This window comes from Megascapheus bottae, chromosome 2, assembly GCF_031878675.1.
Source record: "Megascapheus bottae isolate mThoBot1 chromosome 2, mThoBot2.hap1, whole genome shotgun sequence".
Classification (NCBI taxonomy): Eukaryota; Metazoa; Chordata; class Mammalia; order Rodentia; family Geomyidae; genus Megascapheus; species Megascapheus bottae.
The window spans coordinates 66,700,912-66,722,162 of NC_143510.1; the positions used below are offsets into that span (position 1 = coordinate 66,700,912).

Genomic DNA, 21,251 nt, shown 5'->3' on the forward strand with positions numbered 1-21,251 from the left:
GGATTACAGGCATAAGCCCACCATGCCCAGTTTGATTTTCTGGTTTGTAATTAGAAATAAAAGTCTTGTATTCCTGCCCTGTCTGGCTTCAAATCATGATCCACATATGTCAGCCTCATGAGCCGCAGGTGCCCAGCTTTAACTTGAATTTTTACATCATAAAATTAATATGTTTCTAATGAAAATACTTTTGTGTATGTGTGTGGAGGTGAAAAAATGCCAATTTCCAAGTTACAAAGTTTTGGCTGGGTGCTGGTTGCCTGTGCCCTTATTTATTACAGAGACTAAGATCTGAGGGGTGCAATTTGAAGCCAGTTAAGGCTGATCAATTGTGAGAGATTTTATTTCCAATTAATCAACAAAAAAGTTGGAAGTGAAGCCAAGCAAGAACATGAGGTTCTGAGTTCAAGCTCTTCTAGCCCGCCCTCCAAGTTCTCCCCCTTCCTCTCTTTCTCTTTCTCTTTGTTCTTTTTGGTCAATCTTGGGCCTTGAACTCAAGGACTGAGCACTGGGCTTTAGCAAGGCTACAACTCATGAGCCATAGCACCACTTCCTGTGTTTTCTGTCTTTGTGATATGGAGGAATCAAACCCAGGGCTTCATACATCCGGGACAAGCACTCTACCACTAGGCCACGCCCCCTAGCCCATAGTTTGCTTCAAATGCATATTTTTTTTCCCTTGAGGCAATAGATTGGTGAAGGCAAATAAGCATGACTATTTCTGTGGCAGTCTGGGTGACATAACTTATTCATGGCTTTTAGTACCATTACTGCCTGTTGAGTGCCTGTGTGACTGGAGTTATCGTAATTTCTTTACAAATATACATATACATATATATATATCTATATATAGTTGATAGAAACAACACAATCATAGTGAGTAGTACATAGGTCTTTCAGAAAACCAAAGATGGAGCTTTATTTATTTATTTATTTATTTTTGGTCACAGGGGCTTGAACTCTGGGCCTGGGCGCTGTCCCTGAGCTCTTCAGCTCAAGGCTATCACTCTACCCTTGAGCCACAGCCCCACTTTCCATTTTCTAATGATTAATTGGAGATAAGAGTCTCTGGGCTTAGTAGTACCCAGTACCTAAGATCCTCAGATCTCAGCCTCCTGAGTAGTTGAAATCTGAGGACTTAGGTTCAAAACCAGCCCAAGCACAAAAGTCAGTGAGACTCTTATCTCCAATTAATCACCAGAAAACTGGAAGTGGCTCTGTAGCTCTAGTGATAGAATGCTATTCTGTACTTAAAGAGCTCCTGGACAGTGCTCAGGCCCAAAGTTTAAGCCTCACAACTGAGGGAAAACTGTTTGACCAATAGATTGGCTATCACATTGTATACACATACACAATCATGTATGTGTATACACATACATGGTCCTTAAAATGGGAAATAACTATGTTATTTACAGTAACAAATATGAACTGGAAAACACCATGCCAGGTGAAATAAGCCAGGCACAGCAAGACAAATATTGCCTGTTCCCACCTATCTGTGGTATCTGAACTGCAGAAACAGAGATAAGAATGATAGTTATCACTTGGAGAGGCTTTAAATACCTGGGTTGTGATGGTCCAGAGGCCCAAAGCTTCAGTAGCAGAGGAAAAAGTCAGTGTTTTCATGATTCAACACACAGCTTGGTAAGAACAGTTAATGAACATTATGTTTGCGAATAGCTTAGTAGATTTTAAAGGTGCTTTCTAAAAAGTATGAACATTTGAAATATTTGATATTCAAGTAGCTTTATTTTCACATGATACTTACTCATTGATCTTCATGTCATTTAATACCCCATAAGTGTATGTACTTATCATTTGTCACTTTTACAATGAAGATAAAAATTTTAAAAGTATGCTTGCTTTTTTTCTATGATTTTGTCTGTGATAGAAGAGCTTTATATTCCTTGGCAAATCCCAAAATATCCTAGGGAACAATGCTTTCAGTTTTGGAACAGTACTGTTGGATTGTTGGAAATCTAGAAACATGTTATAAATAAGTATATTGTCAAAGCCAGCATACCCAATTTAAAAAAAATTCGGGGACCAGGAGTTTGGCCTAGTAGTAGAGTGCTTGCCTAGCATAAACAAAGGCTCAGGTTCGATTCCTCTGTACCACATACATTTGAAAAACCAAAAGTTGTGCTGTGACTCAAGTGGTAGGGCTCGCGCCTTAAGAAAACCCAAGGACAGTGCTCAGGCCCAGAGTTCTAGCCTAGGTACTGGCACTAAAAAGAAATCAGATTGCATTTATAATATATTCAAATGAAGCTACTGAGTAGTATTTTTTTATTTAAGTAAAATCTTATGTTGCCAGCCTTTCCTTTATTCTGTTCCATTGACTGTTTAAAAACATTGCATCCCAGTGAAACTTGTCTACATTAGTGTAAGGTATAGAATAAAAAAGGTAGTCATAATTCACTGTATATAACTGGCTGTTACATTATCATTTTTTTTTTTTGCCAGTCATGGGCTTGAGCTCAGGGCCTGAGCACTGTCCTTGGACTTTCTCAAAGTTAGAGCTCTACCACTTGAGCCTCAGCACCACTTCAGGCTTTTTCTATGTATGTGGTACCGAGGAATCGAACCCGGGTCTTCATGCATGCTAAGCAAGCACTTTAACCACTAGACCAAACTCCCAGCCCATACATTACCATCATATGTCAATCAAATACTAAAATAGGTAATGGTCAAGGATGTAGGAGCCATTTGCTTTGATAAACAAAAGGAGTGTGTTATGTCAGCAGTAATGAAGAAAATCACCAAAACCCAAGGTTTTTGAGAGCCAGAGTAATGCTTCCTCTGATGTTTGGCTAAGACAGATTTAATTTAAAAAAACCAGAATCAGTATATGCCAGTGATTGGATATAGAGATTCCCTTCTTGAATACTTGTTTGTTAAACATGACACTTGAAATATGATGTAAAAATCAATGTTAATAAATTCTTTAATAAAAAACAGAATTGGGTTGTATATGCTTTTATTACACTCATCTATTTAAAATGAGAAGTGAAAAAAAATGAGAAGTGAGCACTTCAAAACAAATCTTGTAAAGATATACAACTAATCTAACAGTTTAACTTGTGGTTGTTTTCCTTCATCATTTAGCCTCCCAGATAACCAAGATTTAAGGAATTGACAGGAGTAATGATTTAGTAGAAATGTAGTAATCTCATTGTAAGTAATAAATGCATTTTAGACTGAAATAGTAATATTGAACATTTGAATAAATACTAAGTGAAAGGTTATGTTCCAAAGTGTGTAAATCAGTTTGGTCCTCACAGTAATCATACTGAGATGGAACAATATTATTTCCACTGTAAAGATGAGGACTGGTAGCCCTGAGAGTAAATAAGTGTTCAATTATTGTCCCCATAGATTTTAGATCTAGCACTATCCTTAATATAACAATTAAAAATGATAAACAGGGGTCGGGAGTTTGGCCTAGTGGTAGAGTGCTTGCCTAGCATGCACGAAGACTTGGATTTGATTCCTCAGTACCATATACATAGAAAAACCAGAAATGGTGCTGTGATTCAAGTGGTAGAGCACTAGCTTTGAGAAAAGCCTAAGGAAAGAGAAAGAAGTGTAGAAAGCGGAAGAAAGAAGGAGAGGGGAGGAAAGAAAATAGTTTTCCATTGTGAAGATTTTGATGGCAAAACTGAATCCTCCAATTAGTCTTATTTTGCAGGCAATGTGATCTCTAGATATACATTAGATGTCATTTTTATTTTCTAAAATAAATGTGCTCACCTGATATATTTTAATTTTGGATTGTCTGTACTTGGGATTCACTTCTTAAATCTATGTAATCTTACAGATTTTGTCCCTGTAAATTCTAAGCATGCATGTACATTGTTGTCTCTTACAATTTGAGGTATAATGAAAGCATATTCTTACCAAGTTAAATATTCTTTGAGGACAAGATTATTTTTTGTGCATGTTATATCAAAAATACTGAGAGAAACAGATCAGATGGCTTTAGAAGTGCTGTTAAAGTATTAGACAAAAAGTTGATACTGAAGAATGTTATGCAAAATTTGAGAATGCCACCTGAGTATGTTCGTGTGTGTGTGTGTGTGTGTGTGTGTGTGTGTGTGTGCAAGTGCAAAGTGAGTAGGTGGTTGATATAAGTTGTGGAGATTCTCTCACATTTTATCCTCTATACTCTCGATTTTTGTTCATTGCTGTTGTTATGAGCTTGAACTCTGGGCCTGGGTGCTGTCCCTGAGCTCTTTTTGCTCCAGGCTAGCACTCGACCACTTGAGCCATAGGACCATTTCCAGTTTTTTGAGTGTTAAATTGGAGTCTCACAGGGATATTTCTACCTAGGCTGGCTTCAAATCATTGTCCTTAGACCTTGATTTCCAAAGTAGCTAGGATTACAGACCTGACATTCAGTGCTCACAAGTAAGGGATAGAGCTTATTTTCTGAACTTTGTGTATCTCTATTATAAGCATGTTGCCTCAATCACTTATTTTATGGCTATGTTCTGTATTCTATGTATTTTGCTCTTCCATGTCATACTTTTTGCAGGGAAAGCTTTTTCCTGCACATCTCAGATGCAATTTCTGTTAATGTTCTCATTTCTAATACTAGTGCTTCTAATAACATTTGATATATGAGTATTTATTATTCATTTCCCTCCCTATTTTTCATTCCACATTTTTCATTTTTCCTGTTACATCACATAGTCTGTCTTGTAATAAATTTGGTTTTTCTAGGCATAACATTGAGTTATATCCCTCATGCTTATTTCTTTTATTTTTATATTATATGGGATCGCATTATCCCATAAGAAGTAGCAACATTTAATTTTGTTCCTGTTTTTAATGGCGTGCTATTTTTCTTGAAAGCACAAATTGTTGGCAAAGAGTCACTTCTCTCCATGTCAAATTGCTTGCAATATAGTTCTCAATTCTATATTGTAATTTGTGTGCTATAATTCCATTTGCTGCTTATGTTCTTTAATATAAACACATTTTAGAAGTCTTAAATGAGAGCTGACAGCCCAAATAAAATATCCTAGGAAGGAAGGCATTGGCAATTATTTCATAAAGCAATGCCAAAGTATTGTCACATATAGTCTCTCCTGTGACAAATTCAATAAAATCTTCTCAGAGAAACACACACTTTTATGACTGTTTTGTGTAAGTCAGTCCAGGTGGATTCCTTTTACATTAAAAAAAATCAGGATTATTTTCAAAGTGATGGAAGAATTGGAAAGAGAAATCCAAACTGATTCACAGTAGAAGTTTCCTGAGTAGTCATTTGGGAAGGGAGTTTTGCCTTGTCAGAAGTGACTAGCCTGTGATTTTGAAAGAGTGAATCATCCTCCTTTGAAACAAGAGATAAGTAGGGGGAAGAGCTGTTTAAAAATTATTTTACAACTATTTCCTTTTGAGCTGTGACTTCTTAAGCTGGAATGTGATCCAGAATAGCTCTCCTTTGAATCTCACATTTGTCTGGAGCATTTTTAAATTGTCTCCCTTTCCCTCCCTCATCTCACTTCTTCCCTCCTTCTGTTGAACAGATTTACACTGACTGGGCCAACCACTACCTAGCAAAATCAGGCCACAAGCGGCTGATCAAGGATTTACAACAGGACATTGCAGACGGGGTATTGCTAGCCGAAATCATCCAGATCATTGGTAAGACCTGCTTCTGAGAGGGAGCAGGAGAGGCTTGGCTACCAGCTCCTTTGGTAAAGTACAGCTGAAGTGGGATGCGTACCATTTTTTTTTTTCTGTGTCTTGGGGATGAATGTGGCTTTCCTCTAATTTAATCAAACATGCTTAAGTGAGGATGTTTGAAGAAGAAGGAAAAAGGGGAACAATGGGAGCCATACTTTTCTATAGCTAGAGCCATATCTTTACATATACTGAACTGTCAGAGAAATGAATGCCTTGTGAAACCATGTGTCTTCCATGTGTGTATTTTGTTAGCTGAAGCAACTTTTACACTCAGGGATTCTGTGTAATTGTACCCTGATCTAGCAGGGACATTCATAAAAAGCTTTCATGTCAGTAGTCACTTGCCACATGCTGAAGAATTAGCAGCAACTTCCTTCTCACTCTTTTTATTTATTTATTTATTTTGCTTGACTTGTGCACATGGAATTATCGGGTGCTAACAAGTATGTTCTCTTGTATGTGACTTGGTAAGTAAAGGAAATGTAGCAGCTACATTTTTTGGTGTTTTACATTTATTTTAAAGGTGTGTGTGTGTGTGTGTGTGTGTGTGTGTGTGTGTGTGTGTTTCATTTCATGGCTGAAGCACGTCATTCTTTTCTCCCTCTTATTTTTCTTTCTTGGCTTTAGCAAATGAAAAAGTTGAAGATATCAATGGATGTCCTAGAAGTCAGTCTCAGATGGTAAGAATTATACTTATTTTCAATATATACTGCTTCACCTCATTTCCAGAAGTGACTGGATTTGTCAGTGCTTTAGATATTTTTTGCATGCCTTTCTGCTGGTTTAAGAAACCATCCGATCTCAGTGCATCACCGTATTTCTGTGGGGTATAATTATGTGTGTGATAGCATCAAAACAGTTGAGGAAGCTTAACTCCTCTGACATATAATCAAAGTTGTTTTATTTTTTTGACTTGTTTGTTTTTAAAGATCTTTAATTTGCCTCTGTATGTGTGTGTCTGTGTGTGTGTGTGTTTCTGATGATCTGGATAAAGTTCTAGAGTCTGGTCTTTGGGAAGTAAACATTATTTCGAATTGTGTTATTTTTTTTTCCAGAACAGAATTTATCATGTGCATTTTAAAAATGTATATGAGCAATATTTTCTGTGTTTATTAAAAACTATCCTGGGAGCATGTGGGCTCTTTAACTAGGTTAGAAATAGTTCTAAAGGCATGCTGCTATAGGATTGCATATATGGTGAATGGTTATGAACTATGATTCATAGTCCCTTCTAGAAAGCCCCCAGGCTAGAGATGTGTTTTTCCCTCTGCCTGCTCTTCCCTTTACCAGCAAAGCTTAAAGTTTGGTACAGATTGGTAAACAGTTGAAATAATATCATTGTCAAAATAATTGCTCTGAAGTAATTTTATAGGCCATCCCAAAACTTAAATTGCCATAACTAACATATATCAGCCAGATATAATCATGAATGATAGTTAAAATCCACGAAGTAAAACTTTTCTCCAAACTACTTTTTAGCACAGATATCTTTTGAATGCACTGAATTGTAGTTGTCAGGACTTGGAAGAATGAAATCAATCTCAAGAAAATTTTCTAACCTGCTGACCTGTTTTTATAATATCAGGAAGCTGAAATCAAAGAGTAATTAAAAGAAAGCATGGTTAATTAGCATTTCTCTTTATTTGTTCAAATGAGCACTTGAAATATTTATTGAATTCTCTGAGGATGTTGTGAAAATATCAGTGTAGAAGAAGGGTTTTCTCAAAACTAATTCAGTTTTTAGGGTCTTTCCTGAGCTAATTATTCTGGTCATGACTAGGATTTTGTAGAATTAGTTACAGTTGTTTAATTGTTTTGTTATGGGAAATGAAAAGGGAATATGTTTAGACTCTACTATATTAATAGCTGGGTGGTGTTGGAAAAACACGTAACCTCTCTGAACTTTGACTTTCTCATCTGCTATGTGTACTCTGCCTGGAATTTGTATGTACATCTGTGTATATTCCCAAGCTCAAATTATGGATGCAGTCCTTAGATATTTAATTGGAACATCTATATGTAGATTCTAGAAGTCTTCTAACCTTTGTGACTTCTTTTTTTAGCCCCCAACATATCTTGTAGAAAATGGCATGTATCCTATCCTGATATCCTATTTTGATTAGGATTTTTTTAAAAGGCCTGAAAAAGTACCAATGCTAGGAAAAGATGATTTTTCCAAATTGCAACCTGTGGTAGAATAACATTGCATTTTGAATGATAATAATAAGGACTTCCATTTTTCCTGATATGACTGAACATCAAATATGAAATAGGCACAGCCCTACTGTCTTTATTCAGAGGAAAGCCTATGAAACCACTGTAAGAAAGCAGTTGAAAAAGAAAAAAAAAGATTAAGGAGAGCACAACTAAAACTGTAAATTTCATATATCTTCTCCAAACAGGATGTTATTGCATAACATTAGAAGGTACTGCCTTAGTAACAATGAACGTGTTCCTTGCTCATAAAGCTGTTTTTTTTCTCTTTTTGAACCACATTATATTCTTAATCTAATCTCTTGTGGCCTTTGGCCATTTCATGTTTACTAATGAAAATCTAGTTTTTGTGTTAATTAAAGAAAAGTAAGACAAAACTAGTTACTTTTTCTAGTTACACATTGCCTTTTGAAGAAATTTCAAAATTGATTACTTTTATTAATTCAATTCAAACAGTTAACGCTAGAAGGTTTTTTTTGTCATAAATTTCCAGCATCTTGATAGCATCGCATAAATAGTAATTCACATCTAGCCAATATTTACTGGGAAAGGTAACTGGTATTAGGACAGTTGAAATAAACTATACATAAAGAGCTGAGTTTTTATTTATATATAACAGTAGCAGAATTGCACAGGCAAGAATCACTGAGAAGGTAGTACACTTGTGTTCTACAAATACCTAGCAGATTCCTATTGTTTGAATATAACAAGAAGTGTTTGAAGGGGTTGCTTGAATGTAAGGTCCAGGTAGGGAATTTATACGTTTCTTTCTAAATCAGATTTTAGAAGCCTTTTAAATCTGAATTGTGTCATGATCTCACATACATATTTTGAAAAATATTGCTGTAGATGTTTTCTGAGGATTCTAGATTAAGTGTTGAAGTTAGCTGGATCTGGGGAATGAATTACAGATGGATTTGAAATGGCTTCCAAGTATTTGGCATGTATGAATATCTTGGAACCATAAAGTAAGGAAGATAAGGTTTGTTGTCTCTGGAGAAGGCTGGGTAAAAGGTAGAGAGGATAAAGAGGATACATTCACATTTTAATGTGGAGAATTTGGTGCATGTGTTTGCATATCACATGGGAGATAACTTTGGGTTAATTATACCTATGCTTCTAAAGGTCAAAAAAAAAGATAGCAGTTAGATGATATCTAGTACAGAGGCTAGAGTTGGAGGGATAACAAGGAGATCCTTTTAGAGGTCTGTGCAAAATCAGCAGTGAAAGAAACTACCCTCTTCTTTTTTTCTTTTTTTTTTTTTTTGCCAGTCCTGGGCTTGAGCTCAGAGCTTGAGCACTGCCCTTGGACTTTCTCAAGGCTAGCACTCTTCCACTTGAGCCTCAGCACCACTTCTGGCTTTTTGCTATGTATGTGGGGTACCAAGGAATCGAACCCGTTCTTCATGCATGCTGGGTGAGCACTCTACCACTAGGCCAAACTCCCGGCCCCGAAACCACCCTCTTCTGATGGGTGATGTTCATGTAGCAGATTGAGGTATAGGAATCAGGAAAGAGAGTGGTGTGTGCCATCAGTGAGACAGGGAGTTACGGATTACATTAGTCCTTGGGATACATGTAGTAGTTGAAGCTACTATGTGTTCACTGGCCTGGAGAGACAGGGCAGAATGAGATGAACTGAATGTGGCAACCACTTGGTATGCTGGAATGAGGAAGTTGGTTCTGGTATTTAGGCAGAAATTCCTGGGCCTGTATGTGAAGATCTACAGAGTGATAGTGTGTTAACAAGTAAATGACAAGTGGGGATATCCAGTGAGTCAGAAATCATTTTTCTGGAAGTGTCTGTCCAGTGTAAGAAAAGATGAGCAAAAGCATACAGCTTGAGAGAAATGCTGTGTTGAGGATAGTGTTTGAAATGGAGGAAGTAAACTGAGGATGTAGAAGAGGTTGTAGGGTGAATGGATGAATTATGTGAGGGAAAAGTAGAGATAATGATACTGTAAAATCAGAAGGGAAGCAGTGGGGGAGGGGATTTCCAGGTTCCTGTAGAAGATTAACCATTGGAAAACAACAGAAGTTGTTTTTCTTAAATGTTAGGAAGTAGGATTTGTGTTTGAGTAAATATGTATTTGAAGTAGATTAACGAAAAACTGAAAAAACTCAGATCAACCCTGAAACAATGTTAGAATTTAGAATATATAAATTTGCTCTATGTGACTGCTTAAAAGTTTCCTTATAATAAAAACAAAAACCCAAACATAGCTAGGAGCATGGCCTAGTGGTAGCGAGCTTGCCTATCATGTACAAAGTCCTCAGTACCACATACATAGAAAAAGCCAGAAGTGGTACTATGGCTCAAGTGGTAGAGTGCTAGCCTTGAGAAAGCTCAAGGACGGTGCCCAGGCCCTGAGTTCAAGTTCCAGGACTGGCCCAAAACAAAAACATAAAACCTCCAAATATACCAATTACATACAATGCAAAAGTTTTCTTACTATAGATAACATTACCTACATACATATATGAAAATATGTGACAACACTTTTTCAAATAAAATGTTCCAGAGTACATACACTTAAAAGCAAACTTCACTTGTTATTTTAACAATTCTATCATAGAGACATTTTGATTCATTCTTATTCTGTTTTCAAAGTCATGTTTATATTTAGTTAATAAACAGTAACAAACTTGTTGAGAAACCGAATGTAATTTTTAGTAGCTTACTGAATATTATATTTAACTTCACTAAAAGATGAAATTACTAATATGGATGGCACCTGTTGAAGTAATTTCTAGGTGGGTGGTATCAGGATTCAGAATATATGTCACATGCCATGTATTTGATGAGCTTAGATGAGGAAATAAATTAGTACACTATGAATGCCAGGAATATCATGAATGTCCAGTAGATTAAAAATAGCAAAAAAACCCTACCCCAACATTTATTTGAAATACAGGGACACAAGTGCATAGTTCTTAGACAAAAATGTTAGACATGTAAAGGAAAAAATTTCAGGAAAGAATCTTTTCTTTAATTTAAAAATAGATCTTTATATTTAAGGATACTTACAAATGTGCACAGGAATTCAGACATTTGACTATGCAGTAATTTCAAAGCAAGAATTAGAATGGACTGCTGAGCTATGAATCTGGCAAAGTAGCTCACAGCATATCCTTGTTCTTTTCCTGACCTTTTCTTCTATTTCACTCTCCTGGCTCAAATACTTTTCGGCCACAAATTTTATCTAATTTTGATCATACATGTGTGAGTGTGTGTGTGTGTGTGTGTGTGTGTGTGTGTGTGTGTAATGTGTAAAACTTGCCAGTGTGAAGACTTTCGAAATGTGTGTTCCTCTTACGATATTTTTATTCCTCAAGGATGAAAAATTAGGCTGGACCTTCCCTCCCTATTAGATTCCATTTCCCATGGGTTTGTGGTTTTCAGAATAAATACTGGAGGATTTCAGTGACATCTTTATCTGTTTCTGTAATTATGATTATCTTAAAATTGAAGCTATATATGATTCTACAAGTAGCTTATCAACATTCTGTGCTTTAAATTTTTAATTAGCTCAACCACTATTCTTTTAAAGGATAGTTTTAGGTAAGATAAGAAGATGAGATTTTTTTAACCAAATAGGGAAGAGATAAATTACCAGAATGCTCTTAAAAGTTTAATAAAACTTATAAATGGAATAGTATGGGATTCTAAAACTATGAGTCATAGGAGTAGAATATTGATAAGTTAGTTCACATGATCCCCTGCTATTTTTCTACACTGTTTGTCTTTTGGAGTGACTACAAAGGGATAGCGCTATGAAGACAGATGCTTCACTAGAAATATAACTGGTTTCTAAACAAACACAAAAATGAAATTTAACACCTTTTTGTTTCCTTAATTATTTTGTAACTTTCATAGAGGCTCAAAATTGAGAAGAATGAGTATAGACTAGTAGTATAAGATAATTTACATTCAAATTAGGAATCTTTAATATTGATGATTTCATTGAAGTGTGATTGCCTCTGAAGTTGCTTTTTTTAGTTGTATAGTTCATAAGAAGTAATTGAAATTTCTTGGAGGCATTGAGAGGCTTTGTTGACAGGACAATGGTGGCTGAACTTCTCTCTCTGATTTCATGATCCAGGAGAAATCCTCAGGGCCTCTGCTCATTTCTGCACAGAGGAAACAGGATAGGTGAAATCTGATATCCAATAGAATTCTGACTTGCTGAGATTGATTGCTAATAATCAGCAAACACATGGTTTTCTTGCCACCATTTCAACTTAAAATACATGTGTGTATACATTTTCATATATATATATGTTTGTTGTCTTTACAGATTTTGCAGATGGATTTTATAGAGAAAAACACAACACTAGGAAAATTAGTCTAACTTTCAGAAGTAAATTCAAGTTAAAAATATAACAGTGCTTTGTTTCTAAACATAGAAACATGGTGAATGTCTATAATCCTAGGGCTGGGAGGTAGAGACAGACAGATAACATATGTGTTCAGGACCAGCCTGAACTACATAAAGAGATCTTAAAAAAAGAAGACACATTTTTAAAAAGTATAAGCAAAACTAAGAATTTTTTATTGTATTAGCGTTGTTTTGTACAACTAGTACTTTTGATGTTCTTATAACAACAACCACGTGTATCATTTCAGTAGTATAATTATTATGACCATTAGAAGTGGAATTAAATTAGCTTTTTCTGATGTGGTTTATATTCTGGAGGCTTTTAGAGAAATGGTAGAAAAGTTTTTCTTTTGGTTAGAAATGAATCATGTGTGTGTGCCCGCGCGCGCGCGTGTGTGTGTGTGTGTGTGTGTGTGTGTATAGCAAAATATAGCTAATACTGTGTGTCTGAGTGCTAAATCCTTTCCTAAACTTTTTCTTACAAGTAATAAAAATGGAATAGTGGTAGGACAGCACACGTTTCAGTAATCTAAAACATTGTTCTACCTCATATTGCTAGATATTATTTGTTATAATTATTTATTTCTCATACATTCAATAATGTAGTATTTGTAATTGCTCTCTTCAACATAAAGAGCAGTTTCACATGTATTCAGTAGTAAAATATAATGATAATCTCTATGGGTAGTATAAACAAGTCACAAATCCTGACCTTGAAAGATAGAAACGGATAGGTGTATGGGAAAACTACTACACCTGAAGGTGCTAAGATGTAAATTCTACTTGCTTACCAGTAGATAATTGGATTTGTCCCTAAGAATGCTATAATATTCCTTTACAGAAGTCAACAGTCAGTATTACTAGACCAGAGTCAAGACGTCCCTCAGTGCCGACCTCATTCATGGCTGTAGTGCATATCCATTTCTTGTCTTTTCAGGCTTGTACTGGTTCCAGAATTCCCTGACCTTTAGCCCTAGCAGTGATCCTCGAACCAATACAAATGCAATGGAACATTGAGGGATAATTTGGAAGTACTTCAGCCTTTTATACTTTCAAGGGTTTTATGTATTTCTCTCTTAACCTTCACATTTCGTTCACCAAGTATTTAGTGAACATCTGTTTTGGTGCCTTGTCACTGTGTTTTAGAGTAAAGTGACTAGCCCGTCTAAGTTTGCTTAGTTTGGTTCAGGAAGTAGAAACAGCTTAGGTAGAATATCTAAATTACATCTCTAGTTGTACAAAGGGGTTTTAATGCAACATATCAGTCTATTAATATATGTTTGTTGATCGCTGTTACCCCTTCCATAATTTTTCCATCTCTTCCATCACTTCATTTATTCTAGTTCCATTTTTGAATATATATATTTAATATTATGTTGGCATTTGCTTACTTTTTCTTTGTCTACTACCTAGTTTTCTCTACTCATTTTTTAAAAACTGTATTTTAAGCACTCTGACATTAATTAATGTACAAATAATTGCCAAGTGAATGACTGAAAACAATCTTTTGTTTTTAAACAAAGCAAAATGCTAGACTTTAGCTCCCCAGACAAATGTATCTTTGGCTGAAATCCAAATCATGCTATAAAAATATATGTTAGAATGGAAATTTGATGGCATGGTGTTATCATATCAGTGTTTCTTATTATTACATAATAAATATGTTACTTTGTTTTTATAATTATATTACCATTGCAAACTGAAAATTAAACACAATACCAGGTAGATATGATGATACATTCCTGTCGATTGCATCCTTTAGGAATCTGAAGCAGGAGAATCACAAAAATGAAGTTAGCTTGAGCTACATAGCCAGACCCAGACTCAAAAATACAGAGAACAAGCTATCACTATTGCTTCATGCCTGTATCTTAGCAGCTCAGGAAACTGAGAGCTAATGATGGTGGTTCTGCCACCCAGCGCAGAAAAGTTGATAAGACTCTACCTCCAGCAAAACACTGGACTGGATGCACTGCTCAGGATCACACTTCGGTGATCAAGGCAAATGACAGGAACCAGAGTTCAAGAACCAGAAACAAAAAGTAAAATAACCAAGATACCACAAACAACAAAAGAACCCAGAAAGCCAGCATTAAAATTGATTCATATCTTCTGTAGATGTTCTCTATGTTTGATTCATGACAACATGTCATACTAACAAGGCTATATTTCTTGTGGAGAGACCAAGGTTGGAGGTATTATACTTGTGATGTGGTTTATGATTATTTAACTTCTTATATTACAGTAGTTAATTAAGGAAGGACAGAGCCCACTAAAGTCACCCTTGAATCATGACTGTTACAAGTAAGGATTGATGTGATCTTTCCTCTTGTAACACTTTTCCTTGTGCTTGCTCTGGTTATCTAGCCCTGTTTCTCCTGATGCCTGTCTTACCATATCAAAATCTGAATTTACCCATGAAGCATTCTTAAATCTGTAGTGAAAATTGATGATTTCATCCTCTGAGGTGCCATACAGTGTTTATAATGCTTCTTTGGAATTCATAATGTGATGTATTGTGTTATAGTGACTTATGAAACGTTTCTGTCTCCTTGGCTGTTTCACAAGCTTACAAGGCAAAGAGCCTATAACTCACTTTTATACCCCTTCACTCTCTAGCGGAGCTCTTTGCCCTTATGAAGTCAATAGTTTCTGAGTGAATTAATCATTCAATATTAAGTGCCATGCCATGACTTAGATTTAATTACAAGCTCTAAGTTTAACATTAATCACAAAAGAAAACGTGAAGTTAGAGAGCTTAGCTCTAACTCTGTTAGTATTGTGAAATATGTTTTCAGTCATATTACCTAAACAGGTTATACCAGTTTTGTAGTTGACCAAATAAATGCTAAAAGGTCAGTTGTCCAAAACCACAATATCAATTATGAATTCAAGAGTCATACATCTTTTAAAGCTGCTCATTCAGCCCTGAGGAGGTATTTTCAGTGCTTACTCTCGGATTATGTCAAGAATATAAGTTAGCTGAATGCTAGGGCTTGAACTTGTCATCCTACTTACTCAGGAGCATGAGGCTCTTTTTTTTTGTCAGGGGAGGGGTCATGGGGCTTGAACTCTGTCCTGGGCGCTGTCCCTAAGCACTTTAGCTCAAGGCTACTGCCCTACCCCTGGACTTGGGTGTTGTCCCTGAGCTCTTCAGCTTTAGGCTACCACCCTACCCTTGAGCCACAACCCCACTTCCCATTTTTCTAGTGATTAATTGGAGATAAGAGTCTCTTGGCTTTGTATCGCCCAGGCTGGCTTTGAACAAAGATCCTCAGATCTCAGCCTCCTGTATAGCCAGGATTACAGGTGTGAGATACTTATCTCCAATTAATCAGAAAAAAAGCTAAAAGTAGAGATGTTTCTGTTTCTAGTGGTAAGTACCAACCTTGAAGAAAAAAATCTAATGGACAGTGTACATTGTGCAGGCCTTGAGTTGAAGTCTCAAGCCCCATGCTTCCATATCTCCCACCCTGTACCCCTACAAAACACACATTTAGTCTTGGTTGGTTTTTTGGTGCTTTTTTGTTTTGTTTTCTTTTGTTTTTACATCGAAGGGATAGATCGATGGATGGATGGATAGATAGATAGATAGATGACTGCCTGAAGTCTTTCAGAAGTGAAGAATTGGTAAGCCCTTCTTTCCTAATTAGGAAGTCAATTTGTGATTTAGCAATCAGACTCCACTGGTATTTAGCATATTCAGAAGGGTCACAATAAATATAAAATTGTAACAATCAGAGAAATTGGTATTTTTTCAAAATAGGTCCCCTGGCTAAGAGTGTGTCCTAGTGGTAGAGTGCATGCCTAGCATGCATGAAGCCCTGGGTTCAATTCCTCAGTACCACACACAGAAAAAAAACAAACAAACCCCCCAAAACAAAAAACTGTAAGTGGTGCTGTGTCTGAGTGGTAGTGTGAGAAAGCTCAAGGACAGTGCCCAGGCCCTGATTTTAAGTCTCATCACTGGCAATAAATAAATAATTTATTAATTTCTACAATTTTCATGGTAGAAATTGAAATTATAGTCAGAGATGATTAAAATATATGAGTATAGTGGTTTTTCCTTGAACATAAGGCAGTTCAATAAATGTTCAATGAATTCAGCCTGGCTGAATGATTTGATTTTATACAATATAAGATTCATTGGTAGGGCTCCAAGATGCTGATATTAATTATACAAAGAGAACCTAATCAGATGTACAATTAGAGACCAGTATCTAATTAATGTTCTTAGTTTCTTCATTAAAGAATGTAGCAGTTCGACATCTCTGGCCATAAAAGAAATGCAAAACAACTCTTAAGATTCCACCTCACTCCAGTTAGAATGGTCAGGATCAAGAGAACTAATAACAACAGATGCTGGAGGGGATGTGGCCAGGAGGGATCACTACTATACTGTTGGTGAGAGTGCAAACTCATTCAACCATTATGGAAATCAGTATGGCAGTTCCTCAAAAGACTAAACATAGAGCTCCCCTATGACCCAGCAATTCCACTACTTGGCATTTACCTGATCATCCAGAAACAAAGACATACTAAATCCACCAGCACAACAATGTTCATTGCAGCACTATTTACCATAGCAAAGATATGGAACCAACCTAGATGCCCCTCAGTTGATGAGTGGATCAACAAGATGTGGTATTTGTACACAATGGAATTCTATGCTGCTGTCAGAAAGAATGGCATTGCCCCATGTGTTAGGAAATGGAAAGACTTAGAAAAGATCATATTAAGTGAAGTAAGCCAGACTGAAAGGAACTTAGGCTCAATGGTTTCCCTCATTTGTCATAATCAGTAGAAACCTTGGGCTCTACTAGCAGAGATCTGCAATAGAGCAAAATCTTGATACATAAGGCCATATAGTAGGATGCTGAATGAAAGGATCTCTAGGATATAGAAACATAAGCCATATAATGAATGATTGTTGTTCTTAAGGTACTATGTTATCTCTTATCTCTTTTTCTGTCCCTTGGTTATCTCATATTGTTACAGTATTTCACCTTGTTATCTGATATATTGGATATATGTGTATTTAGTTATTTGATATTGGATAGGGAATGGGGGAAAACAAGATGAGGGGCAGGTAGGGGGAGGGAATTGGGGACCAAGACATGAGAAAGGTTATCAATGTATGTGAAATAATGCACCTTCTATCTGGTGAATATAATGTAACCCTTTTATTAATTACATTGCTTGGTGCAATGGCTCATGCTAGTAATCCTAGCTACTCAGGAGGCTGAGGATCTGGGTTCAAGAGCAGCTTGGGTACTAAAAAGTCCATGAGACTCTTATCTCCAATTAAGCCCCAGAAAACTGGAAGTGGTGCTGTGGCTCAAGGGGTAGGGTGGTAGCCTTGAGCTGAAGATCTCAGGGATAGCACCCAGGTCTACAGTTCAAGTCCCACTACTAACAACAACAAGAAAAAAGAATATAGCTGTCTGTTTTTAGAGTTAATCTAAGGGCTTAATAATAGCGTTAATTGGATAGACCCCAAAAGGCTAGAGATTCATTTGATATTTCAAGAATTATTTATTATATCTAGAACTTAAGTACATTTTATCATTAGCATTTTCACAGTTATGTAGCCATAATTAAATAGAATATTAAAAAAGAGACCAGAAACAGGTCAATAAAATTTATGCTACAAATACAAGAAAGTACTGACAGTATTCTAACACAGTAATCAACAAGTAAAAGTGTTGAGAACAACTATTCTCAAGCTGAAGATGTGACTATAAACTTCATATAAGAATATGTTGCCAACCAAAATTAGAATGAATTTCTTTGAATTTCTTCTAGAATTGAAAGGAACAAATGAATACTTTGGTTGAATAATTTGAACTTATAGTTGACAATTTATCATTTTCTTTACTTTCCTTTTTTCATTTATTTTTTTATTCTTTTATTTAATCTTTCCTAGTTGAAAAGTGGGCTGTGAAGAAAGATAAATATTTCATAGGAATGTCAGCACTTTATCTTCACTGGAAATTCAGATGCTGATGGCAGAACACTAAGTGTGATTAGATGGTTTTGTGTTCTTTTTCAGATCTCCACTGTTTATTCAGTGGATTAATTGCAATAGACCTCACTTTGAAAGTGAATCATTGAAAATCACTTTTTCCTTTGAAGCAAACATACATACTTTGTGATCATTTCTGCACAAGGAATATCTCATCAGATATTACTACTTAACAGTTAATTTTGCATACAGTGTCATTTATCAAATAATATTGTTTTTAGGGGAGATATTGTAACAAGAAGAGTGTGTTTTCAAAAATAAATTGTTATTAAAAATTTTATCTCATTGTTAGGTTACAAAGTGCTGTCCAAATTTATCCATACAGATTCTATAACAGCCAGAACAAAATACAATGAAAAGCCTAGCCCATCAAGTTGAAAATTTTTCAGTTGAATAACATGTGGCAGCATGAGAATCACATGAGGGACGAGGGTAGCATGAGTTGGCTCTCTGCCATTTTCTCTTTTGCTCTCAGTTGGAGTATCCATCATAAGGTAAACATTTCTACTTATCAAATGTGGTTATAAAAACACACATTTTATTATACTTAACTGCATCCCTAGATTTCTGTTTCATCATAGAGATATACTTTTTCTTTTTTAGTTAATTTTATTGTCAGGGTGATGTACAGAGGGATTCTAGTTATATACATAAGAAAGTGAGTCCATTATTTTTACATTTATGCAGTGGCTGCCAACAGCTTTATCTGGTACTAGAGAAAAATAGGAATAAAAATAAGAATGCTATTCAATGCTAGAAGAAAAAAAGAGTTGCATTTGACTACTTGAGAGGCTCTAACCCAATCCCAGATGTATGCTTTTTTAAAAGACTTGGAAAAAATGCCAACTCATACACATTTTATCCTCTATTAACTGAACAATTATTTTTTATTGGTACAAAGGTGTTATGATTCAATAGGTCATTTTCTGAGTACACTGTATCATGGTGGTGGTGTCCTTCCTTCAGTTTCTCCAGTATCTATTCAAAACTCACCTATCACTTCAAGCTACTTATTTTCTATTTTCACAGCTGTACATTGAATATTATGATTCTATTCGCCCACTATTCCTTTCTCCACTTGAAGTATACATTCTTGAGTCTGTTTATTTTTGTTATTTATTTTGAGGCATTTTACCCTTGTTTTGAAACTTATCACAGAAGGCATTGGTAGAGAGTGTGTGTGCTAGAGTCTTGCTTTTGATGCAGTTTAAGAAGACAGAAATAAAATAACCTTTACTCTCTTATTTACTTTGCAGTAACAAGACATAGAATTCTAAAAAAAATTCAAAGAACTAGAATTTTCTAGGTTCTTACCCTCTTCTGAGAGTGTAATCTGTGTAATTCTGTGACCAATGTTAAGATCAAACTCTGGCTTAATATAAATCACTCTTTTGGAGTTTTATTTCTCACCTTTAATGGACACAAGGTGGTTGTTAAATTGAAACAATTTAAAAGTTATCAGCCTTGATTGCATGCAAAAGAATACCTCTATTTAAACAGAGTAGTACTCACTGGAGAAATATACATCCAAAATTAAGATTTATAACAGTTTAGAATGAAAATATGTATCATTTCCTTCATATATCTTCCATTGTCTGTCATACCCATCTTTTGGAACATGTAACAAGTATCTCAGTTATCTACATCCTAACATTCCAGGACATACACGAGCAAAAAATCTCATCTCATATGAATACTTTCATGTAGAATAACTTGTATAGCACAAAAAATCTGTTTGTATGGTAAGTAGGTGGGTTGCCACACTGCCAGAATGTCATTCTTGATCAGGCCTTTATGAATTGTTTCTAAGTACCACACTGTACAATGAAAGCTTTATATCCACTCTAATTAGCAAGGATAGTTCTCATTAAAATTTGAGAAAGACCTCTAGAATGACATGAATGTAAACTATTCATTCTTTATCTTTCTTTCTAGTTTTATTCTTGATCATGTGTTTACTTTAACCCTCTAAGTTTCCTTTTCACTGTGTTTTATGTTGCAGATTGAAAATGTTGATGTCTGCCTAAGTTTTCTAGCAGCTAGAGGTGTAAATGTTCAAGGTCTATCTGCAGAAGGTAAGATAATCTATTATAGTCAACAAATGGCATCAATATTTACGAACAATTTTTCATAATATTTGAAATTTGAGGTTAGAATATTAGCTTTCAGCAATAGAAATAGGATGTTAACGTTCATCAGTATAAGCTTTATTTCCTGAAGTATTTTCTGTGTTTCATAAAGATATTCAGTTTGTAACAGTATATGTCATGTGGGAGGATCAGATAGCATTTCTGTGATTCTAATGGTGTAAAACACTTATAGATTCTTCAAATAGATGGAAAGATGATTATGTTGATGCTGGATAATATGTGAGCACAATGATAAGAATAAATACAATTCATGTTCAAATACTATTTTAAAATAATACTCAAAAAAGAATATAAGCAATTTTGTAATGGTGATCAAAAAAGAAATTTTAAGCCAAATTTCTTAAAATTAAAATTTCTTAAAAATGAGAGAAACTATATTAATCATTTTAAATCATAAATTTTGTGAAGGAACATCAAAGTTTTGGAGAATCATCAATAATGTTGAAATATAACAAAGTAGAAATAAATGAGATTTCTTTAGGTGTTTTTTTTCCCTCCAAGCTTAACAAACATTAAGACTGTTTTCACAATTAAGAAAAGTGAATGATGATTCTGTTTCCTTCCCTCATGTCCTTTCCCTTCATCTGTCTGTCACTTGATCATTTTCTTTCTTTTAAAAAATTTTTAAAATTTTAATATGAATTTGCGTGATCATTTTCAAACTTAGGCATCAAACTTATTAAAGGGTAATAAGAAATTTTTGCCTGTTTGGATCATTAACTCTATAATTAGTCATAATTTAAAAAAATTTATTTTACTATTTTTGTAAACTTTTTGCAAAATGTTCAA

At 35.2% G+C, this 21,251-nt stretch overlaps 1 protein-coding gene across 1 annotated transcript in view; it reads left to right on the plus strand.

Moving 5' to 3' along the window:
- The window catches only part of Nav3 (neuron navigator 3), a 253,484-nt gene that overhangs the window by 63,242 nt on the left and 168,991 nt on the right, over window positions 1–21,251 (plus strand). Inside the window, exons 2-4 of the mRNA XM_090328294.1 lie at window positions 5,535–5,652; window positions 6,322–6,374; window positions 20,315–20,387. Of these exons, the coding sequence (XP_090184420.1) occupies window positions 5,535–5,652; window positions 6,322–6,374; window positions 20,315–20,387 (244 nt within the window). The remainder of the gene's footprint in view (window positions 1–5,534; window positions 5,653–6,321; window positions 6,375–20,314; window positions 20,388–21,251) is intronic.